The sequence below is a fragment of the Podarcis filfolensis genome (genome assembly GCF_964270895.1).
Source record: "Podarcis filfolensis genome assembly, chromosome: 3".
Taxonomy (NCBI): domain Eukaryota; kingdom Metazoa; phylum Chordata; class Lepidosauria; order Squamata; family Lacertidae; genus Podarcis; species Podarcis filfolensis.
In genome coordinates, this window is record NC_139606.1 from 27797656 (window position 1) to 27822988 (window position 25333).

The 25333-nt window shown below is 43.0% G+C and overlaps 1 protein-coding gene across 5 annotated transcripts in view; it reads left to right on the forward strand.

Annotated features, from left to right (window-relative positions):
* Nucleotides 1-14020, forward strand: part of DCDC2C (doublecortin domain containing 2C) — a 55638-nt gene extending 41618 nt beyond the window's left edge. For 2 of the 5 annotated variants that reach the window (XM_083607291.1, XM_083607293.1), the window contains 2 exons: nucleotides 1352-1489; nucleotides 1847-1963. In XM_083607291.1, coding sequence (XP_083463417.1) covers nucleotides 1352-1452 — 101 coding nt within the window. In that variant the 3' untranslated portion in view covers nucleotides 1453-1489; nucleotides 1847-1963. Of the gene's footprint in view, nucleotides 1-1351; nucleotides 1490-1846; nucleotides 1964-6467; nucleotides 6579-13555 lie in introns of those variants that run through there. The other 3 variants (XR_014546473.1, XR_014546474.1, XM_083607292.1) reach the window with 3 other exon arrangements.
* The last annotated feature ends 11313 nt before the right edge of the window (nucleotides 14021-25333 follow it).

The following is a 25333-nucleotide window of genomic DNA, read 5'->3' on the forward strand; positions in this document are numbered from 1 at the left end:
GAAGTTCCTTGGAGATGAATGTGTGTCAGTTCAGGACCACAGACAGTGCTCTTAACAGCTGAGGCCACATTGCATCAGCAAGGCCTTGAAGTAACTGGCTGAGTTTTACAGCAGGGCTAGGTAGATACTGACCGGAGCCCTTCCCCAATGATGACTCCTGGCCAGTTAGATGGGCTGATGTCTTCTACAGCCATTAGCTACTTCAAGGTAATGGGGTTTTAACCTCTGTGGAAGTCTCATCAGGGCTCCCTTGATCCTTCAAGGAGTCTGTGGGTGTTTAATCGTTTAGTCGTGTCCGACTCTTTGTGACCCCATGGACCAGAGCTGTCTTCCACTGCCTCCTGCAGTTTGGTCAAACTCATGCTGGTAGCTTCGAGAACACTATCCAGCCATCTCGTCCTCTGCTGTCCCCTTCTCCTTGTGCCCTCCATCTTTCCCAACATCAGGGTCTTTTCCAGGGAGTCTTCTCTTCTCATGAGGTGGCCAAAGTATTGGGGCCTCAGCTTCACAATCTGTCCTTCCAGTGATGTCAAACTCTGCACTGTAAAGCTTCCTAGCCAGCCAGCAGTACATGGACGGAGAGGGGTGGGAGCATGCAGGACTGGGCAAAAGCAGCTGGCCGCCCAGTGCTCTCACCACAGCCACATGGAGAAAGAAGGTGTCCAGTGGGAGAAAAAGAGGAGTTTAGAGTGAGGTACTAGTTGGGAGTTTGGGAATGGAGGTACCATAGCAGTAATAGAAATGCTGTACAAGAGTGGTCAGGAGAGTCTGGGGCAACAGTTCTAACATTAGAGGAAAGATGGGTAAGAAAGGTAGGGAAGACAGGCTAAGGAATCCTAACACCAATGTGGTATTTATGCTGTACAGAGGGTCACAGTGATGATGGGGGTCTCTGAAGTCTCAAGTCAGTGGTAGGAACTAAGTGGCACTACTCTGAAGCAAGGGTGTGGCTTGGAGTCTGAGAACTTTCCATTCATGTAAGGCTGTTTGTGCCCCCCACCCTGCCCAGTTGTACTTACAAGCTACATACATAAAGTGGATATTGGCTGCAAAAAGTTTCCAAAGAAACTCGCAAAGTCCGGTGCTGTTCTCATAGAAAAAATATAGTTTTGGATGGTAGCAAGCAAGGCTCCTATTGCCTGAAACCAGCTGAAGGCGTATGCACCTTTTACTTATAGAGGTACTTGTGTTGTGAAATAATCTTCATGTTAGTTTATTGCATTTACAGTTATCGAGAAATACAGTTTAGTCAATACTCGGAAGCACTGAGTTCAGAGGAGAGACACTGTTAACTGCAAGACCAATGTGAAGCTGGCTTTCATATTTGAATAAACACTTATCTAATTTTTAGATCAAAATGAAGAAGCAAACGAAGATTCGAGAAAATTAGATACAAAAAAGCCGTCTTACGATAAGAAAAACGAAGATTTTGATGCATATGATTACAACTGAGGGGGCTATTTTGAACACCTTGCCATCTGTTACAAAGGTACAGTATATACTCATTGTGTCTCGCACACAATTTGTATAAATTTCCTACATTCCAGTTACTAAATCTAAATTTTAACTATAGATACAGATATTGCTTAATCATTGCTAGTGATTTAGTATAAAGATGTAGGGAATGGCCCATAGAACTGATTTTCATAAGTGTTGTCTTATGCTTAAAACAATTATGGGTGTATTTTAGGATGGCACTAGTCTAGCCCTAGTCACTGAAACATTGTCATTTGTATTTTAAGTACTGAGGGTGTACTGCATGGCAGTTAAATCTGTATGAAATATGACAGTAAAATATGAACTAGTAGCAGTGTTTTGTGTAATGCCATTTTTTCCTTTTTTTAAGGATTTTAATGTTGGAGCTCATGAAACATCTTGTTTATCACTGGAGGTACCATCACTATCATTTAAATATATTTAAAGAGTGCCATCTTTCCAGCACAAATAGAAATGTAAACTTTAATTACGGGTTATGTTTTCCTTATTTGTTGGTGAATATATACTGCTCCCCATTAAGGTATGGTGAGAATGAAGGTCTTAAAATATTTAGCAAAACTGCAGCATGCAGCGATTTTCACTATCCAAGTTGTTGACGATTAATTCTTTTTATAATTTCCTGATGAATTATTTTTTTCTGTCTGCCTAATCAGCTGTCCTGCTGTGAAATATAATTGCACTTGCACGAAAATTACCATCTCATGAGATGAATGAGTTTGATGATTAAATTTGGTAGAATGAAGTAATAACATTCAAACACTAAAGTAGAATGGCATGCTGATCCCTTTGCCGCAGTTTGATGGCATTTCTAAAAGAACAGAATATGTTTTAGGAACAATTCAGTTTGACTCACAACAGAGCAGAGAAATTTTAAAGTAAGCCACAATCTCTTGGAAAACGAAAGAACTTCACCTCTGTTAAATAAAAAAATACCAGCCTTGATTTGTGGTCATCCAAATATAGCTCACCAAGGGTGTTTTTTAAAAAAAATCCCAAAACCAAAATCTCTCAAGTCTGATAACAAAACATATTTGCTGGTATATGCAATTACTAAACTGCATCTGAAGTACAGTAGCAGCCTGGCATTCGTATCAGTAAGAGACAGACTTCTGTTCAAATAACGTGAATTATCTGTTGTTTTATCCACAGAGAGCAGATACAGTTTTCTACCCATATTTTCCCGAATGATAAGCCCTAGTGTTTTTTCTCCTTGTCATTTTTTAACGAAGTTCATTATTTTTGAACTTGTAGCTCTCTCCCCACCCCCTCCAAATGAAATACAAATATTTGATGCAGAGCTAGCCAAATCCTAGATGAGAAACAACAGGCTCAAGACTACAGATGTGAACAGCTTTTGAAACTATTTATTTCTCAAGCTTGTCTGTCAAAATGTCCTTGGTATCTGCAGAATAAAGCGAGTGGCCACCATGTTTCATTAGATAATGCCTAGGAGACAGAGCCAGACTCAATACTTCACACAGTCTAGCTCTTTCTTGCTGATTATTCCCCCTGAAAGGAGAATATCTAAGAGCAGTGCCAGAAGGAAGGAGGGTGAGACAAGCTAGTAGCTGCGCTTTTTACTTGGAGGGCATCATTTTCACATAAAAATTGTGACTGAATCAGGAATAAGACTGCTGCGGTCCCAAGATGCTGCTTACTTTTGTAGTTAACTCCATCAGAATCGAGTAGACATCAGGGAAAACGTGTGGGTGGGTGGTTTGCATACCCAGGTTACTTAGGAGTGCCTCTTAACAGCTTTGGGTGTAGGACAACCAGAGCCATTCCTATGCCGAGATAGCTTGGCTGTTTTGGGCCCTAGCATTAGTAACTCCAAGCTTGAAACCAGTTACCAGCAAAATTTAGACAGGCGCCTAACATAGTTGAAATATACTCAGAGTCGCAAAGTGATTTCATGCTCTTTATTCAGCTCATAGTGATGAGGAGGAATGAATGAAAGTCCCCTCAAAGCATCTGCTTTATATACATTATTTACACAATGGGCTGCACATGATTGGCTAATTCCGGAATTCTACTGTAAGCCAGTCAGGTTGTGGATTCACTTCTATCTGGAGCATGATTGGGTGGTTCCTGCCAACCAATCATACTGCTGCATTGTTCTAGGACCAATCAGACTGCTGCATTCTGAATCCTATTGTTCTAGGACCAATCAGACTGCTGCCTTTTGGATCCTATTGTTCTAGGACCAATCAGACTGCTGCAGTTTGGATCATATTCAACTCAGTACATAACAATAGTGTTGTTTAGATACCTACGAAACACACTTTTGTTTCAGAAGGCATTTTTCGTGAGTTGTGGCCCAGTCATGTTTTGGACGTCTATAGAAATGGTTTTGTTATTTTTAGAAGTTGGTTTTTTTGGTGTGTGTGTGTTTCATCTCATTTTTATCTTGTTGTATACCACTTTTATGGCTTCAGATCATAGAAGCCAACTCCTTGGAGCTTAGATCCCTTCGCATCCCCCCAATAAAATATTTGAGGCACCTCCCCCCCCCAAGTTAATGGACATTGCCATTCAAATGGCGTGCACACACCACATGTTGTTATCCATTATGAGAGGTGGGACATACTTGGGTTGCCCCCCCAATATTTTATTCAAGTTGGCACCCCTGCATCAAATTATGAATGTGAAAATATATAAGTATACTACCTTGGCTCTTACAGAAATCTAATGTTTGGGACAAAGCTTCTCTATCTCCAAAATGCACTTTTTCCTTCTAGACCTGGCTCCACAATATTGTTTTCTGTATTGAACAATGTCTTTAGGCTTTCTCAGACTGCTCATGTGTATGAGGTCCAAAGTCAGGGTTAGCTTGGCAGTAATATATGAATCAGTGAAAGCTTGTGTCAGGGAGTAAGCCAGGAGATGAAAAACGTTGCCTTGCTGACCAAGCAAAGTGAAGCTTTTGGTATAACACATGCTGATTGGCATCTTCTGTTTTGTTTCCTCATTTGTAAATAAAACATATTATTTATTTATTTTATATTTCTACACTTTGCAGTCTCAGGGGAGACCAAATCAATAGCCAGCTTAGCTCATTGTGTGAGATATAAAAATAAAAACAATATAAATTTAGAACAAATTGGCAAGCACTTACTGAATACAGTCATACCTTGCTTGTCGAACTTTTTGGTCTCTGTGGAAGTCGCCCAGAATGGCTGGGGAAACCCAGCCAGATGGGCGGGGTACAAATAATAAATTACTATTATTATGCTGTTCCGGGAGTCCGTTTGACTCCCGAAACAGTTCGAAAAGCAAGGCACAGCTTCCAATTGGCTGCAGGAGCTTCCTGCACTCAATCAGAAGCTGTGTTGGACATTCAGCTTCCAAAAAACGTTCGCAACCTGGAACACTCACTTCCGGGTTTGCGGCGTTCTGGAGCCAAAACATCCGAGTACCAAGGCGTTCGACAACCAAGGTACAACTGTATAGCAAGGACTTCTTCCGCCCCCGCCACCTTAATTTTTGATTTTGCAAATTCCCTTTGAAATAGAATGCAGTTTTGCATTTAATTTTGCAGACATTTTGTAACTGTAATTTTGCAGATGTTCTATTTAATTCCAGACTCTTAAACATTTTGTAAAATCCTAACTATTGGTGTTGTTTTTCATAAAGGAATTAAAAATCAATATAAAGCATAATTAAAACCTACAAGTTAAAAGCTAGTCTGATAACAGTTACAATAGTAGGCCTGTAGAAGCACTTATATTTTTATTTTCCACCCTTCAGACAAGTTTGAACTTCTCAAATCAAACACATACACACACTCATGAGAAACAAATAATGTAGCAGGGTCTCTAATTTATAAGGTCGTCTCACACTTAGTGACGTGTTTATTAAAACTATAAAAAAGCCTTACAATAATTAAACATTAATAAAGCGAAAACGCTTCCATTCTGTAAGAAGGATACCCTTTTGTGTGCATTCTGGATATCCTTTAACAGCACTTATGAAAAAGCTGAGCATGCAGTTGCTGTTTTCAAATATCAATTTATTGGCAAAGTAAATGTGGGAAAGCTATTGACACATCAGTGGAGTAGTCCTTGCAGCTAGATAATGCTGTTGGGAGTCATTGTAGGTGAAGAAGGACTTTCTGACAAGGTAGCAGAGATAAACAAGATTATGAATTATCTATAGAGCTCAGTTGGCTCAAAAGCAGTCTCACCTGACATTAGCATCTACATTCTGGGATGGAATCTGAATGGGAAAACTGAAGTGGAATGCAAGGACTATATATATATATTATCACTGATTGACCTTGGTGTGTTTGAGGCTAAAAACTGGGCCTGAGCATATGGAGGTGATTAATTTGGCAATAATAGTTTGGAGCTGCACATAATGAGCAACCTGTAGCAACATTTCCTTACCTCTGGTGTTCCATGTCCTGCATCTGTTTCTTTGTTAGTCAGCAGTCACCTGTTTGTTTTATTATCTGATATATTTCTTTTCAGTACAGCGGTACCTTGGTTTAAGAATAGTTTGGTTTAAGAACGATTTAGTTTACAAACTCCGCAAAACTGGAAGTAGTGTCCCGGTTTGAGAACTTTACCTCGGTCTAAGAACGGAATCCGAACAGTGGAACGGCACCAGCGGTGGGAGGCCTCATTAGGGAAAGCGCACCTCGGTTTCAGAACGGTTTCGGTTTAAGAACGGATGTCCGGAACGGATTAAGTTCGTAAACCGAGGTACCACTGTATTTGTAGCCTTCCCTTCAGCACAAGGTCACAGGGTGGTTTACAGCTTAACACAAAGTATACAACAGGAAATACCAACATACCTAGCTTGACGAAACTTAAAACCAGCCATTTCAAAATACCTTGCGTATCTTGAAGCATTGGCATCATCTTGGCAAGACTAAAATGTTTCCACCTGCTGCTGGAACCCACTCAAAAGCAGGAGCTTGCCTGATCTCGTGCTCCCTGCTTTACCCAAACCTTTTTGCTTGCCATCAGCTGCCAAAATTAGTGTACTGATTGGTTCACAATAAAAGAGGCCAGTTGACCTTGCTGTGCTGGAGTTTAAATTCCCTGTGGACATGCCCCCCTTCGGCGCTGAATGGTTGGAGAAGCTCGGTTGGAGAATGGTTGGAGCAGCGCCAACAGCACAGGGAGGCAATGGCAGGAAGCCAGGGCCGGATGACACAGGACCGAGGGCCTGGCTGCAACGCCGCCCACCAAATAAGGTAAACGTACACATCAAACTAACACCTTTATACAGATTTACAGAATTTTTTTCAGGAGTTGGGGTTGGCTCAGTTCAAATGATTTAAGTGTGGTGGTGATTACGGCTTCGTGATATTTCATTATGGAAACATTTTGTATCAGATGAGCTCTTAATAAAACTTAACTTCCACGTGCTCTCAGGAAAACGAGTTTCCAGCAAAGCAGCTCTATTCTGGGGTGCCAAGCATTCTCACTGACACGTTCAGATAAATTACAAAGGGTTTACCAGCTTGCCTTGTGTCATAATGTGCCTTAAGAAGTACAGTCTGGCTAGCTCCTCCTAGGTCAGTGGTTCTCAACCTGTGGGTCCCCAGATGTTGGACTACAACTCCCATCATCCCTGAGCTCTGGCCTTGCTAGCTATGGATGATGGGAGTTGTAGTCCAACAGCATCTAGGGACCCACAGGTTGAGAACTGCTGTCCTAGGTGATTGGTTGGCGTATCTGTGGTGCTGGCAGTATTACAGGTGCCACGCAAGTCTTGTTCTGCAGTTGTAAGAAATTGAACTTTGAGTATGGCAGCAAAGGTGCCAGCCTGATGTCGATAGGGAGTTCCATTGGCTGGCAACACTGCTGTCCTCACTGTACCTGTTTGAAGCATTTTTGTTAGGTAAGTCCATTAAGACATATGCTGAGAGCCAGTGTGGTGTAGTGGTTAAGAGCGGTAGTCTCGTAATCTGGGGAACCGGTTCGTGTCTCCGCTCCTCCACATGCAGCTGCTGGGTGACCTTGGGCTAGTCACACTTCTTTGAAGTCTCTCAGCCCCACTCACCTCACAGAGTGTTTGTGTGGGGGAGGAAGGGAAAGGAGAATGTTAGCTGCTTTGAGACTCCTTAAAGGGAGTGAAAGGCGGGATATCAAATCCAAACTCCTTTTCTTCTTCTTCTTTAATATATTTTAATGTTAATTAATTATTTCAAAATGCTTTTATTGGGTAGCAGTTTTTATTTCCGATTTTAATATTTATTGTAAACCAGTTGGAGAATTTATTACGATCACGCGGTATGCAAATTTTCTTAAATATATGAAATATGTCGCCATGTTGTCTGAAATTCCTTTTAGCAATTCATTGAGAAGACAAATACTTCTGGTGAAGCATTAATGCTTACTACATCTCTCCAGTAATTACTACAGATCTAGGGAAACAGGACAAGAAGTTTTGGTTCCCAGGAGAAATAATTTATCAGAACAGCTCCCAGTGATTTCTGAAATTGATTTTGAAAAGAGGGCTCACAGTGGCATATTAAACTGTTTTGAAGCATTGTTAGCTGTGGAATTGAGTTCCAGCGGGAAGTTTGGAATGCCTCCCCCCCCCCAGGTAATGCAATGGTATATAGTCTTCCGCCTTCACCCAAAAAGGAAAGCAGTACACAACCTGGTGGTAACAGAATAAATGATGCAACGAGGGAGCTGCAGCCCATGATAGGAAAAGAGGTGGCAAGGGAACACCTAGCTATGTTAAATGAATTCAAATCTCCAGGGCCTGATGAGCTGCACTTTAGGGTACTTAATGAGCTTGTGTATTTAATCTGTAGACAGATTACATCTTCAAGGGGGTGGGGGAGAAGACCTAGATAACTACCAACCGGTCAGCTCGACATTAATACCAGGAAAGGTCCCAGAACAGATAATTAAACAGACAGTCTGTGAGCACTTCGAAAAGGATGCCATAATTACTAAGACCCAGTGTGCCCTGTTGGAAGCTTACAGCGCCTGCTGTGGCCGCAGAGACCGATACAGGAGAGAATGTTTTGTTGCAGCTGGGGCAGATGAAGGTGTCTGGTTGAGCTGCTGCAGATGCACTGTGACGTTTTTTTCTCTCTCTGCGCTCCTCCCAGTGGTCATTTCTCCTCTGGTCATTGCTATGGATGATGAACCTGACTGTCTCCATGCACTGCGGTCATATGCAAGGGATTCTCACATGGTGGAGTTGAGGTTGCCAGCTTTCACGTCATGTTTGCAGAAATATTTGTAATGCAGAGTTGGTCTGGTGCCTGAAGCCAGCTCCCTGTAAAGCACATCCTGGGGGCGTGGGGCGTGGATCCTGCTATCTTCCATTCTGTGGATGTGACCTGAGACAAGAGTGTGAACATACTGTGAATGTGGGCTTGGGAGAGCACATCTCTGAGAGACTGTTCTGCTATGTGATGCCCAAAATCTTTTCCCATGGGGATTTGCAGCTGTCCCACATAGTACAGGAACACTATTCCAAGATGCAAACTTTGAATAATATGCTGCAAACTGTTTTGATAGCCTCTGGAACTTCCCTAGAGAATGTGTGTGAAAAAATAACATTCTTCATATCCATTATGTAGGTCACATTCTGATAATATTAAATTAGTGTGTGTGGGGGGGAAATAAACATATGAGTCACCAATTAGCCAGTTAGATTAAAGACCCCTTACTGGTGTGAGTATAAAAGGAAATGAGGATATATTTTCATTTTTTATAGTCCCTCCAGTGAACGGTCAATTAATCTTGATGATGATAAAACTGCTAAAGTGTAACGGCATAAGAGTCCTTGCTCAGTGATGTATGCATTTCACTCCAACCTAGTTCAAACATAGGCTCTCTTCTGACTGATAACCGTCAGTTTTGTGATCAGAGCCAGATACATCACCACGTCGTTAATGACGAAATATCTAGCTCAGTCGCAGACAAAACAAATCTTTTAGATTAGTTTAAACAAGAATCCTATCCAAAAAAATAAACACAAGGAACCTGTAAGCTATTTAAAAATAAAATCCTGAGAATTTTGGAAAAGAGCTATCCAGTTGTGTCCTGTTTATTGCAGGATGCAGTAGCAGTTCACTGGGGGCCCTCCAGATAAATTATCGTAAATGACATTTATTTTCTAGAGTTACAGAAAATGTGCTGCCATCAACTTGGGAAGGTAGCCCATCTAGGAGAAGGAAAACTCTGACCTTAAACCTTGTGGGATATCTTCGGGAGAAGAAAAGGCCAAGGGGTGGTAAATCCTACACAAATCCAGAGTGGAGTCGCTAAGATGGTTGGATGGCGCCTTGGACGCCTCCTTCTGGCAAGCCCTATAGCCAAGCTGGTGCCAAATGCATTGCTCTGCTTTCCTTTGGACCACATTTGGGAGGGAGGGGGAGATCTTGTCATCTGGGCAGCCCAGGACCTCCGCACACACTGACCAGGCTTACACTCTGGTGGGTAAGTCACTTTGGGGGTGCTAATGCAGTGGTTTGACTTCACCCCCCCAAGGGCACTCCACTGTCCCTTGAGACTGACGGATGCCAACAAGCTGTCATGTATAACTGTGCTAAATAGGTTGGACCCTTCTTTAGAAATGGGGGTGGGTGGGTCCATAAATACATTTCCTGCACATAGAAATCTGGCACACCAGGCTCTTCTCTCTGATATGCTAACTTTCCATGGGCAGGATATTTCTAGTATGTGAGGAGCTTGAAGCATAGAAACCTCCGCTTGCATTAAGATGTGGTGCAGTCTGATGGGGAGCCTAGCTTCAGGTATTTTTTAGGATGTCCTGCTCTGAGACTTGCCCACATTGTTTGTGCAGCTTTCACAAACAGAGAAGGCAATTTGTGCATAGTTTTGGGGAAGAGTCTGTTGGGTTGTGTGCGTGCATGCGTGTACATATCTCTGCCAATTACTCTGATGAAATTGCTGTGTTAATTCAGCTTTAGTCTCTCATCTGCAACGAGCTGCATTTGTTTTCGCTCTTGATGCTGCTGTTTGATCATGCTTTCACACACTGTTTAAATATGAAGCAAAATCAGCATGCACAGACTCTGACAGATAATCTCTTGCATCCAGAAGCAAGTAAGATGGAACAGAGAGGAGTTATATTCTGCCATACAGAACTAGATTTGAACAGCGCTAGTTGCTGTTTGGTTAATAGATTCGTATCAGGCATTTTATTCACCGAGTAGCTACTTTTTACATGCTGCATTCTAAGATAAAGAAGGAAGAATGGTGTAACAGCTACCAGCAGTCAGTTCCCAAAATCCCAGCCTGAACCAAACATTGCTAAAGATGAGCATGTGGATTCTGGTGACAAGAAAATAATAATAATGACTTTGGGATTCTTAAGCTGCCAGGTAGCTCTTTTGGTTATGATCTGAACATTTTCCTGAAAATGTACCCTAGAGGGGGACCACAATCCCACTCAGTCCCTAGGTCAGAAAGCAAGATTCTACCAAGATAAGTTAAAGAGAAAAAGAATTGAGATGCCACCTGCCTTTGAAAAAACATTTTAGCATTTTAGAGTTCATCCTCTACCAGGTGGCTTTGAGAAGAAAAGTGTACCTTCAGAAATCCAGAGGAAATGCAGTATGAGATGAGATGGCCTATTACCATTTCTTAGATATTAATAGAATTAAATATGAGCAAAATTGGGAAAGCAATATATTTCTCTCATATAGTAGCTTAGGGCAAAACGGACCTAATGGAACTAAGTGTTTGCTCTCTTTTTTTGGATTGGGTGCTTGTTCAACCAGACGAGGAAGAGCTCGTTTTTCTAAGGGTCATTTCTGAAGTTAACTGGTTTTCTTTCCCATAGCTTACCTTCACAATGCACACAAATACTTTCACATTATTTTGTTTCACGGAGAAATGACAGATGCTCATTAACATGCTATTCTGTCCCACAGTTTCCCAAGGATCATTTTCTCTTCATTTCCCCCTTCCGCAAAGAGCTTTATAATCCACGAGGTACTTACTCCAGGACAGACTTACTGTAGTCAGTAGGCCTCCCCCTGCATAAGAAATAGGAGGTTTTCTGTTTTCTCTAGTGTATCTCTGCACCCTTTCACATCCATGCCAAGCACACAGAAACTGTGGAATTGTGAAATCCGATCAGTTGTCCAACATACATTCAGCTTACCTTTGAGAAGTATGGTCAGATCATGTTGCAGGAAGAGGCTAATTGGTTACCTCACTGGTGTGTGTGACTGTAAAAGGAGTAAGGTCAGGCAATTAGATTATGTTATGAGTCACAATTTCTGCGCTGGCTTCAGCATTTTTAGAATGTGCAATCATCCATTTCGGCATCTGCGAATTGAACATTATAGGACCAGAGTTCCCAAACTGGTCAGCTGTGTGTCTGTGAAACTAGAGTGGAAAACCATACAACATCTAACACTTTGGGGGGGGGGGAGTTTGGGAACCAGTGTCACAGTATATAGAAGTGTTTCCCAAACTTGGGTCTCCAACTGTTTTTGGAGCACAGCACCCATCATCCCTAGAGAGCAGTACCAGTGATCAGGGATGATGGGAACTGCAGTTCAAAAACAGCTGGAGACCCAAGTTTGGGAAACACTGGTTATATATAATCGAATCCGCTCGATGGTGGTGAGCTCCTGTTGCTCTGTACCAGCTTCTGCTAACCTAGCAGTTCAAAAGCACACCAGTGCAAGTAGATAAATAGGTATCATTTTAGCGGGAAGGTAAACGACGTTTCCATACGCTCTGGCACTAGTCATGGTGTCTTGTGCCAGAAGCAGTTTAGTCATGCTGACCACATGACTCGGAAAGGCTGTCTGCAGACAAACGCTGGCTCCCTCAGCCTGAAGTGAGGTGAGCGCTGCACCCCATAGTTGCCTTTGACTGGACTTAACCATCCAGGGGTCCTTTACCTTATATGATCAGTGTATTTAAAGTATGCCTTTAAAGGCTTATTTTACCATGGGGTAGGCACCCACTATTTTATCACACATTTTCCTTACATGTAAGTAGAGTAGCTCAAGGCATCTGTGCTTTACCTATCTGTTCTACTAAATAAGATGCAGGTTGCAATGAATTCCTTGTTATCTTGAACAATCGAACATGAGAACCAGTCGGGTCCACTGGGCATAGCATGTGACCTGGGTCCACATTCCTGTCCCTTCCCATCCTTCTCTTCTGCCAGTCTTGCACAAATCTCTCTGCCACTGTTTACCAGTGCCTGGTTGTATTATTATTATTATTATTATTATTATTATTATTATTATTAGTGATAAATCTCCAACTAGTTTGGAAGTCACACTTGGATCGTGAGGGCATTCTTCCCCATAACAAACCTTTTTAGCCCAAGCATTACACTTGATCATTTGTTATGCTGCTGACATTCCTGAGTTCTGCAGATACCTTTGCTAATGCTCTAATATTCTCCCTTTGCTCTTACCCAAACTGCATAACCCAGAGTTTCTTTCTAAATAAGATGGAAGCTATGATTCAGCAATATCCAGATGGCCTGCAGGTTGCTCACCCCTGCTCTAGGCTGCCAGATGTGACTCCCTACCCTGGGGCCACCGGCACAAGATGGAGAACTTGGCACTGAAGTGTTGCCAGGGTTGTTCACTACAGCCAAGAGAACTGAAACCCTGATGTGACCATCAGTCTCTCATGTCTTTTAAATGCTCAGCAAGAGCTGTTTTTCAGCGTTTAGGGCATGGGTAGGCAAACTAAGGCCCGGGGGCAAACTAAGGCCCAATTGCCTTCTAAATCCGGCCCGCGGATGGTCCGGGAATCAGCGTGTTTTTACATGAGTAGAATGCGTCCTTTTATTTAAAATGCATCTCTGGGTTATTTGTGGGGCCTGCCTGGTGTTTTTACATGAGTAGAATGTGTGCTTTTATTTAAAATGCACTCTGAGTTATTTGTGGGGCATAGGAATTCGTTCATTTTCCCCCTTCAAAATATAGCCCGCCCCACCACAAGGTCTGAGGGACAGTGGACCAGCCCGCTGCTGAAAAAGTTTGCTGACCCCTGGTGTAGGGTTAAGCTAATAATGGATGCTTATATATTATTATTATTTTATAGAAAGCACTACTGATGAATTTTCTGCATTTCAGATTTGGATTCTGTTTGAAAGAATTTCTACGTGCCTCAAGCCCTCTTTGAAGTACTAGCAACCTCCATTAAAAATCTTATTTAACACAAAGAAAACCCATACTTTAATATTTGCTGAGAGTGCAGTTGAAATTTCCAATTGTTATTAATCATGGTGTGTGTTTTGTTGTTTTTTTAAAAAATATAACAGTAGCCTTTGAGCATGTACACTGTGCTCACTTTATCTTCAAGGTGTCTTTGCAATACTAATTAATCCTCACATGCTTGAGATTTTGTGCTGGCTAAGTGCCAATCACCACCAATCCCAATAGGATGCATCTTCCAAAAGCTTGTTTGGAGAAGAAAAGGCAGCATTCTGTGTGCAGAGCTGCATCTGAGGTGAAGACTGTACTGGTGGCTGAAAGCTTATCTAAAAAGCACCATTATTTGCACCATCCTTATGGAGAGAACTTGTATTCTGTGGCATATTCACTGTGGAACGCCCTCCCACGAGATGTCAAAGCGATAAATAACTACCTGACATTCAGAAGACATCTTAAGGCAGCCCTGTTCAGGGAAGTTTTTAACGTGTGATATTTTAGTGTATTTTTGGTTTCTATGGAAGCCGCCCAGAGTGGCTGGGGAGGCCCAGCCAGATGGGCGGGGTATAAATAATAAATTATTATTATTATTATTATAGGTGGTGCTCAACTTCGTTGTTTTTTAGACCGCTCTGCTTTGTTCTGTATTAAGTATGCTGAAATTTTCATCAGAATGCTTAAGAAGATTAGGAGCAGCCTTTGAAACTTGAAAACGCAATACTGAATGGATGAATAAAATCCAGCGAAGGCACTCATTATCATAAATGCGCCATTTTTAAAATTATTAATGGGAAAAGAAAGTCCAGAATTTGTACTTAAATGAAGAGGTGAAGCCAACAAGCTAAATTAAGATTTGGGAGACTTGTATACCTGAAGGAGCGTCTCCACCCCCATCGTTCAGCCCGGACACAGATCCAGCATCAAAGGCCTTCTGGTGGTTCCCTCACTGCAAGAAGCCAAGTTACAGGGAACCAGGCAGAGGGCCTTCTTGGTGGTGGCGCCCTCCCTGTGGAACGCCCTCCCACCAGATGTCAAAGAGAACAATAACTACCGGACTTTTAGAAGACATCTGAAGGCAGCCCTGTTTAGGGAAGCGTTTAATGTTTGATGTATTACAGTATATTAATATTTTTTTGGAAGCTGCCCAGAGTGGCTGGGGAAGCCCAGCCAGATGGACGGGGTATAAATAATAAATTATTATTATTATTATATATACAACAGTGATTTCCAAAGCACACAAGACATCTGTGCACACTTCCAGCAAGGCACCTGTACACCCTTTGTAAGTATTTCCAGGAGAAGTCAGTGTTAAATGTTAATAACAAGCTAGCCTCGGGGAACTGAAAGAATCTGTATAATTTGCTCTGACATTTTTACAAGTGCCTACATAATATGCAGGAGTTGCGTGCTTGTTTGATGCAGGCAGGTATTTAGGGAAGGCAATGGTTTAATATAAAGGAATCAGAAATGAATGTCACTTGTGTTTTCATAATGGCAAACATACATACAAAATTAACTGGCTTAGAGAAATATTGGCTTTTCCCTCACCCACCTGCCTCATCCCGCTTAAAGCTGACCATGATCCATTTTGAAACATCAGAGAACATTTTTTTTTTACATTGTCAAGCTAAATCCTAATGGTTTTTGAGAGATGGGAAGCAAATGAGTTATCTATAAATATGTTTCAGTGTGTCCATACAGCCTGCATAATGTTGCATCATGAAACTATGTCCTGATGCAAAAATATTGTCTGCTCTGCAGAAAACAAATACTTTGGGGTGGGGCTCAGGGACCATTCTGCCAAGAAAGCATTAAAAGTCCAAATATAGCTCCTGAAACTGCAAAAACCTTACTTATCCATTATGGGCAAATAAATGGGACAGCTAGGTGTGGGTTTGGATTGCAACATTTGTGTTCCATGCCGTGGTGATGGGATGCATTTTGTGATATCCTTTATTGATTTGCGATGAAACACAGTTTAGGAACACTGATGGCTGATACAGGTTTACAGAAAGTTACGCAAGCAGCATTTGCCATTTAAAACATCTTGGGTCTCCCAGAGGCTGCTTATTTTCCAGTGTAGCAGTTTGGCAATATGAGCAATGAGGCTCACATTTCTTTTTCTTTCTCTTTCCAGATGGAGCAAGCTGTATTTCAGTTTGCTCTTGTTTCTGTAGCAAGGGCCATGATATTTCTTCTCTGCTACATGTCTCTGTGCTCATGTGCATATCTTCAGGGAGTTCTACTGAGCTACTGACATCCTAATTTTTAAAACACTTGAAGCATGGTGAGATTTTCTTTTTAGAGGATCTCTGGAGCTTTTCCATTACACTGCTCATAGATCCACCCCGATGCCCTTTAAAAAAGAAGAGGGGGGGGGGGAAGCTTATTTCCCTTAGGAATGCTACATGTCTGGATACATTACTTTCCATAGTTAGGGCAACTCTCCTAGAAACCTATCCTGTTTTCGAGGATAGCATCAATCTTGTCTCCCCTCCCCCACAGCATATCAGTTTAGAGTAGAATGTACAAAACATCTTAGTTTTGACAAAAAATAAATCCTGAAGATTACTAGGCCTTGGGATCCTGGGGTGAGAGGATAAGAGAGGAAGGAAGATATTTAAAAGAAAGAAGTAGTAATGAACTTTATGGCTATAGAACATAGTGTACCCTCCGGATACAACCTTAATTCGTTCTGGGGGTCCGTTCGCACCCTGAAAATTATGTAAATAGAGGCATGCTTCTGCGCACGCGCGAGGCACGATTGAGCACTTCTGCACATGCGTGTGCGGTGAAACCCAGAAGTATACACTTCCAGGTTTACCATGGCCATAACCCGAAGATTCCATATCCAGAGGGATACATAAGTAGCCGCACGACTGTACTTCTCCCATAGGCTTAGAAACACTAGCTTGTTTGCCACAGCATATATGAACAGATTTCTAGTAGATCTACCATCCAATCCTAACGAAGGCTGCAGTCCTATGGACATTTAACTGGAAGTAAGTTGCCAGGAAAAATAGGCGCCATGAGCATATTATTTTCCTAGGACACCTAGGAAGCCAGGTGCCCTGGGAAAATTGCATTTCCCTTGGCTCCCGATGCTGGGAATGCTGTCGCAGGTATTTCATAGCTTGTTCATGGCATGCAGGGAACCATGTACCCTATATATTTGATGGGACAATTGGCATGTGAATGTGCCATTTCCCACAAGCAGCATGTTATGTATGCATTTCACTCATATTTCTGAGGACTGCAGGGCATATATAGTACATATATTTCAGTTACATTATATGAGAGAAGCTGCATATATGTTTGCATGATGTACTAGCCAACAAAACTATCCAATAAATTCACAAACATGATAGACATTAAGAACTTTTTGACATTCATTCCCATCATAGTTATTTGCCGTAACTGTTCCTAACAACAGTTATTCCCTTCTACACACAATAGATTACTGTGTCAAAAGATCTTTTCGGTGAGCTGAAGATGAACTTAGATTTTTGACAAATAATTTGCCTGGAGTTATCCTCTTGGAGTCTCGGCACTTGAGTACATTCCTTCATTATCCTCATTGATTGCTGATTTCCCATGCACAGCTCTGGTTTCTCTCTCTCCAGTCTGCTTGAGTTGAATGGTACTTGACAGTGTTGCACATTATTTGTATTTAACTTCAGGCAGGCATTGCTGCCTTGGAGACACTTATGGTTTATTCAAGGTTGAGATGATTTAAGAGAAGAACACTCTTGCCACAGACAATCCTGCTGAAAGTTGTTTAGAAATATCACACATTGTGCAGCAACTCTCGGACATTCTTCATCAGATCACTGTTGTGGCAGTGAACTTAGTGGATGGTTGTGTGGCATTGATTTTGGGAAGTATGTGTGTTGGGATAGTTCATAGCTACAGAAGACTCTCGAAGATCAGAAATGTTTGATTTTTGCATGGGTGGAATATAGCCTACTGTACTAAGGTAAGAGGGACGCGGGTGGCGCTGTGGGTTAAACCACAGAGCCTAGGGCTTGTTGATCAGAAGGTTGGCGGTTCGAATCCCTGTGACGGGGTGAGCTCCCGTTGCTCAGTCCCAGCTCCTGCCCACCTAGCAGTTCGAAAGCACGTCAAAGTGCAAGTAGATAAATAGGTACCGCTCCGGCGGGAAGGTAAACGCCGTTTCTGTGTGCTGCTCTGGTTCGCCAGAAGCGGCTTAGTCATGCTGGCCACATGACCCAGAAGCTGTATGCCGGCTCCCTCAGCCAATAAAGCGAGATGAGCGCCACAACCCCAGAGTTGGCCATGACTGGACCTAATGGTCAGGGGTCCTTTTACCTTTACTAAGGTAAGACTCTCATCTTGCAGGGTTGCCTTACTCCATGTGTGCCCACTTTGACCTTCAGAACTGGCACAGTTTTTAGTGCCACATTATACTTATTCCACAGTTGTAAGGGATCAATTTTTCACTTTGGCAGCACCAACACTTTGGAAACTCGCCTACTGACATCACGTGGACACCTCCATTGTAATTTTTTCAATGCCTGCTTAAATCTTAAACTACTTTATTTTGTTTTAGCAATCCTGTCCAGACGTGTGGTTGTTGATGTGTTTCAATATTAATTAAGAGATCAATGTAATCTCTTAATTTTAATTATCTTTAAATGTTTTAATTTGTTTTTGCTTTTCTTGGGAATTTTAATATTTCTTGTAAAGCGCTTGGAGGTTTTACTACAATCAGATGCTACATTAAAAAAGAAATGCGTAAAACAAAACTTGTTTCTCAACCCACTTTTACCTCTGGCACTGGCACCATGGGCATCTGAAAGGTTGCCCAGAAGGGAGTGTGTCCCTTGGGCTGATACAGATCCCCATGTGAACATTCAGAATGTCTACATAGGAGAGGAAGGGGCAGTGTAGGAGAAGGTTACTAACAATTGAGACTCCCTCCTTTTACAGAAATTAGAAGGTGGCTGGAACAACACCCAGCTCATCCTTGTTGTTGTTGTTTAGTCGTTTAGTCGTGTCCGACTCTTCGTGACCCCATGGACCAGAGCATGCCAGGCACTCCTGTCTTCCACTGCCTCCCACAGTTTGGTCAAACTCATGCTGGTAGCTTTGAGAACACTGTCCAACCATCTCGTCCTCTGTCGTCCCCTTCTCCTTGTGCCCTCCATCTTTCCCAACATCAGGGTCTTTTCCAGGGAGTCTTCTCTTCTCATGAGGTAGCCAAAGTATTGGAGGCTCAGCTTCAGGATCTGTCCTTCCAGTGAGCACTCAGGGCTGATTTCCTTAAGAATGGATAGGTTTGATCTTCTTGCAGTCCATGGGACTCTCAAGAGTCTCCTCCAGCACCATAATTCAAAAGCATCAATTCTTCGGAGATCAGCCTTCCTTATGGTCCAGCTCTCACTTCCATACATCACTACTGGGAAAACCATAGCTTTTACTATACAGACCTTTGTTGGCAAGGTAATGTCTCTAGGTCATCCTTAAATGATCCACTAATTATCCTGGGATACAGTTGCAGTTTAAAAGGATCAGGTTATAGCCAGTGATAAGGGAGGACCTCTGCCTCGTTTCCTGGGGACCTGTTACAAGTCAGAGGACTCAATACTGAGCTTTCCTCAACCAACACTCTCACCTGGTATCAGTTGTTGAACATGCACAAGATCTGTCTATGAATCTTTTCTTTACCTGGTGTTTTCATTGTGGAAATCATGGAAGGTGACCAGATGGCCTCTTGCCAACTTTCACACAGCAGCAATCAAACGGCAGCTGGTTCTACAAAATTCAGCTCACGTCGCCAGAAGCTTTCTCTGTTTCTCAGCACTTCGTGTGCTGCTCAGGTGAGATCACAAAGACTATTTGAAGGGCTCGCAGGTTGGAGCCATGGAAATTCTCCACTCAACGTGTTGAAAGCAGACACATGAATGCTTTTGATTAAATATGGAAAAGCTACATGGAAGCACTGGAGGCATTTATTTTGTTTTCAAAGTGTAACCCAGGGAAGGCAGAAGTCAGTACCTAGAACAACTGATAGCGAGGATGAAAAGGCTATTAGGCCACACAGGAACATGCTCTTTTTCCTACTATGTTTGAACACAACGAGCTCCTGAATTCGGAATATGACACATCTGTAAAATCATTGGGTGGTAGCCAATGTTCCTGTTCCACTAGTGCAAGAGGCTTTCACTTGTGGAATGGAACTTTCCTCCCCCCTGCAGCACACCTGCACACCCTCAAAATCAGCCCCAGGGGGTTGGGGGACCCTCCGAAGGAGATTTTGTAGGTACACAGGGGAGGAAGAAGAAGGGGAAGTCCTCTTGCATGAGTGGAGTTTGGCTTGCAGACCTCAGAGCATTGGTTTTGTGTGATACTACAAACTAGATGCTTCTCATTTGTCATAGAATTACGGGTTGAATCTTATAGCAAACAAGCGGGAACTGCAGCAGAATATGGCAATACAGAGTGCTCCTGTCCAGGAAGCCAGCAAGCCATGTCCCCTCTCCCGGGATACTTCAGCCAATTCTGCTCACACCCGCTGATTATCCAGTAAAATGATTATATTACCTGCAAAGCCCAAATCTGGGCAACAAAATATGAATCTTGGTGGGTGGTGATCAAGTGTCTCTTTGGCAGCTACCAGACAGCCAAATTTCATGGTGAAACTTGAATTAAAGCATAGTGGTTTCATGGATGCAGTTTTTAGCAAACTTTTGCATTGCAACATCCAAGTTCATGATGCAGAAACTGAGGCTACAGAAAGACAACCACATCCCTCCCTGGAGAGCTGCAGGTAGTTTGAAGGAAATGGCACTATTGGTGTAGGGCATCATTGCAGATTTTTGTAAGCTCTTCCCCAGCAGGTCTTTTGCCCCAGGAACTCTTACACCAATCACATGAAGGGGTAGGGTGGGCGAATACATGTATGCCTCTACCCTTTTGCATGTAATGCTGGAAAACAGGGAGCCCCATTCCCTTTCCACATTTCCCCCTCTGATCTGATAGGGTGCAAAGCTAAATTTTGTCTGTGCTCCCCGTGAATTATCCAAGTGATAACCCTGGATTGTTTCACGCTGCTTCACCATTTGGATTAAGCATACGCCTCATCCACTTTTACATTATATATTATATTATATAGTCTGCAGTGTAGCTGTGTCCTAGTGTGAATTGACGTGTAACAATCTCATTGAAGTTAATGGGTTTATTTATGAGGAAAGATATATTGAAGAGACATCTGGCATATTCTTGGGGGCCGGTAATTCAGTGATATGTTCCCAACCCCCTTATTTGTCTTTCTTTTACTAGCAAGGCAATCCACCCGACTTAAAATGTGGAGTAAAGTTTCAGGAGCCTTCCCTCCGGACATTCTCTCCAGCTCAAATGCACACAACACAATAAACACTCTGTCATATATAAGTTCAGAGTGGGCCTCCGGGAACTCGGCACCCAACCTGACAGAGAAGGAGACGCACACTTTTGCCTTCAGAGCAATTACTTTTTTTTCTTTCTCATTTTGTCCTGCTAGAGTAATAAGGTTCTTCATTTCCTCAGTGTTGCAGATAGTAGCCGCAGGTATCGATGTGATCCATATTGCATCCCGTCCTCTTGCACCTGCTGTATATCAATCCTAATTAATATTGACTTAGTCTGCCAGGAGCTCACCATACAACTCTGAGAATTTATTCATCCACAGATGCACAATTTTAAACGCGTCGGTTTTTTAGCAAAGCAAAGCAAAGGCCTAAGTCTTCTCTGTGGGTGCTGAATTCCTCGGCTCGCCACCTCCTTCTGTTTACTTGAGCCGTCATGCTATGATCAGCAGTTAAAAGTTTAAGCGGCTCCCTACTTTCAGGGGCACAGAGACCCTATAAATGAAGGAGGCAAAAATGATATACTAACATACAACTCCATAGGGCTGACACCAATCTTGAGGGGCCGGGCCTCGCGGTGACAGGCCTCGCTGGGACCTTGCTTTACTGAACACAACATTTATCATTTTTGAGGGCTTAAGTCCTGCCTAAGGTAAAGGGACCCCTGACCATTAGGTCCAGTTGCGGACGACTCTGGGGTTGCGGTGCTCATCTCGTTTTACTGGCCGAGGGAGCCAAAGTACAGCTTCCGGGTCATGTGGCCAGCATGACTAAGCCGCTTCTGGCGAACCAGGGCAGCGCACTGAAACACCGTTTACCTTCCTGCCAGAGCGGTACCTATTTATCTACTTGCGCTTTGATGTGCGTTCGAACTGCTAGGTTGGCAGGAGCAGGGACCGAGCAACGGGAGCTCACCCCGTCGTGGGGATTCGAACCGCTGACCGTCTGATCGGCAAGTCCTAGGCTCTGTGGTTTAACCCACAGCGCCACCTGCGTCCTGCCTAGCACCTGTTAATTGGGCGGTGGGGTGTGTGTGTGTGTGTGTGTGTGTGTGTGTGTGTAAAGGCGGGAAATGTAGGGACTGTGGAAATCCTAGAGCTTTCTACCTCAGGAGTAACTCCCAGTAATCTCAGTGGGTTTGGGCTGCCTGGTAGATGGACTTGAGGCGGCCGCTGTAACTTGGAATGTTACAGCAAGGTATATAAATGTGTGGTGGTGTTGTTTTGAAAATAAATAAACAACATCATGAACTTCATATATCGGAGCTCTCTGAGGGATGAGGGGTTATGTGAACCCTGTCAGGATGCTGAAGGCAAACCTCTGTGAGGGAGAGAAGCAGGATTTGTTGCTCCCCTCTTTCTTTCTTTCTTTTTCTTTCTTTCTTTCTGCATTTTTCATTCTTCCGACAGGCAGAAATTCAGCAGGTGGGGAGGATGGGAGTCATTCAAATCAGTGCACATTACTAACGTATAACCATGCATTTCTTTGGCTCTGCTGTATGAGCGTGGCCAACGCAGGGAACAACCCAGTGCAGTGGATCGCCTTTGACGTCATTTCCAGCAGCGAGTGAAGAAAAAAGTTCCTTCCCCACCCCAAGTACCCTCTCCTGTCCTGCATTTCACCAGAACAAAGGTGGCAACTCTGCTTAAAATGCAAAGTTTTACATTGCAGTCAACAGGGCCTGCAGTGCGGTCTTTTCAGTCCTGGTTGCTGCGACCTTACAGAAGAAACAGGGCAACTCTTGATATTGTTTGGGGTTCCCTAGGAGGCTGAGGTAGGCAAGGGCCCACAGCCCAGCTCCCTAGCTGGCCAGGTGAGGCTCGCTAGCTCTGGGAGGAAGGTGTATGATTCCTCAGCTGGAGAAGGTTTGGAACAGGTGAGGGTCACTTGCCTCATCGAGCCCAGATGCTGCAGTCAACAAGCAAAGGATGAAAGGGAAGCAGACCTGAGATAGTGGGTCAACTTAACTGCCCGTGTTGATGGACCTCAGCTTGGATACTCCAGGATCTCTGTGGGACTGTGCTTGTGTGGGACTGACCTCCAGGTCCCCTGACCCCTGGATCGGCTGCAGAGGCGGGAACCTGGCCTGACAGCACTTGCGACTTGGTGGCTGGCCAGAATGTGCACTAGCATCTGCTGTGGGATTGTGCAGTCCTGCGAGACTTGCTGCCAGGTACCCCGTGGTTCGGGACATATCCTTATATACTTTGTGTACATATTGTCTGTCATTTAAGTACTTTGCAAACATGTTCATGCAATGTGTCTAGTTGCCCTCCCCGATCCCCCCCCCCGATTCCCCCCCCCCGTGGCACATTATCAGCTTTCCAACTGCATAATTTTTTTCTTAAAAACAATAACTGCACGTTCTATGTCCAGCTGCATTTCTTTTTTTACAAGTAAATTTTTCTTTATTTTCATTAATTATACATATATACAATCTAGATTACATAAGTTACTTATAACATTGCTGTTTCCAAAATCATACGCATAACACACACTTATTTGGAGCTCCGCCGAGCCTTGGACTTCCCTTCACTTCATTGGTAAGTATCAGATAGTATCAAAAGTTACATGTTTTATCTCCTTTACATACTTGTCAAACACTGTTAGAGTTGTTCTATTCCTGCCAGAGTCATCGAAGTTCTATACTTATCTCTTATATATACCAGATATTTATTCCAATTTTCATGAAACTTCTGGTCGTCTTGGTCTCTTAGTCTTCCTGTTAATCTAGCTAGTTCAGCGTAATTTATCATCTTAATCTGCCAGTCATTTATGGAAGGTATTAATTCCGTTTTCCAGCTTTCTTTTTTTAAAGAGCCCTACTACTTGGAGGTGTCATGTCAGCCTAGCTGCATGTCAATTTTAGATCGTGAACACCTGCTGCATGAAAGCTCTTCCCTGGAAGCAGAAAAAGTAGAGGGGCAGGCAGGTTGTCCATCCATTTATTGCTGCTCCCAGGGTTGTTTTGATCAGAAGTCCAATTTTCTCATAAGAAAACACACTAGCCCTTTTTCTGGAAAAGCAAAACAAAAATAAATTTCAGGAAATGACTGGTACTTGAGATGAACTTATGTAGTGGAGGCTATGCCAAACAAAGAAACTAACCCTAAACCACTAGCATTTTATTTTGTAATGTTCATTACATTTGCATTCCATTCTTCCTTCTGGGGGTCTCTGGGATTGTCAGGTCCAGGCCTGCTTAGCTTCAGAGATGGAATCCAAGGTAGATATCACTCCTAGTTCCATATTAAAAATGTCTGTGGGAATTCCCAGGGGAGAACCATTATTTTATTAGCACCGCTACTGAAACTCTTCATCTCCTCCTTTTGCAGTTGTCTGAAATAAACCAGCGGTGCTGTGAGTGACAGCACATTGCAATATACAGCAGACTGCAATTTGAACTTGAGATCTCCCAATGTACCAAGCTTCCCCTAAGGTAAGAGTTCAGAATATGCTGGCTCTGGAATTCTGCTTCAGATGAATGTGCATCTGAAACCTCAAAAAAAAAACCCCACCATGTGTTACATCATGTGACTTTTCAAAATATGACTAACTCGGGGCATTGCTATGGAATTTACACCATACCAGGCATTAAATGCAAAGAGAGTGAGACTTGTAAAGGATAATTTTTTGTTCTTACTGGGTCAGAAAGTCCCCCTGTGTTTCTGCAATGTTGATCTTGAGTTTTCTATCCATTTTCCCTGGAGCATCAGGTACTGCCACAGTGAGAGACAGAATGCTAGGTGATGCGGTGCTTATGTCTCAGTATCATCTATTTGGGAAGTAAAGGTTGTACTTGGAGACACAGACCATGTTAAATGTGGGATCAAATTGTTGTATGTATGTATTACTGTTGTTATAGGATTATTAAAATAACAGCTGCAAGGGGACCCAGTTTGGATCTGGACCATAGCACTGGTGGGAGTTGAACCCTTTCCCCTTGCACTATTCTCACTATGAAAATTATCTCTTCCCCTCCCCGAATCTGCTATTTGAGCTTGAAAAGGAAGGGCTATGGGTGCAGGCTGCGCAGCTATCCCAGAAGCCAGAACAGCAAGAGGGATCACTGCTTTCACTGCGCAGCGATCCCTCTTGCTGCTCTGGCTTCTGAGATTCAGAATATTTTTTTTCTTGTTTTCCTCCTCCAAAAACTAGGTGCGTCTTGTGATCTGGTGCGTCTTATAGAGCGAAAAATACGGTATATTTCGACTGCGTCAGACCAACACGGCTACCTCCCGGAATCTAAAAGTACATATAGCATCTCTGCTTTCAGTTCATGGGGTCCTTTATACAGATCGGTTATAGTCTATGTGACACTCTAATGTTATAG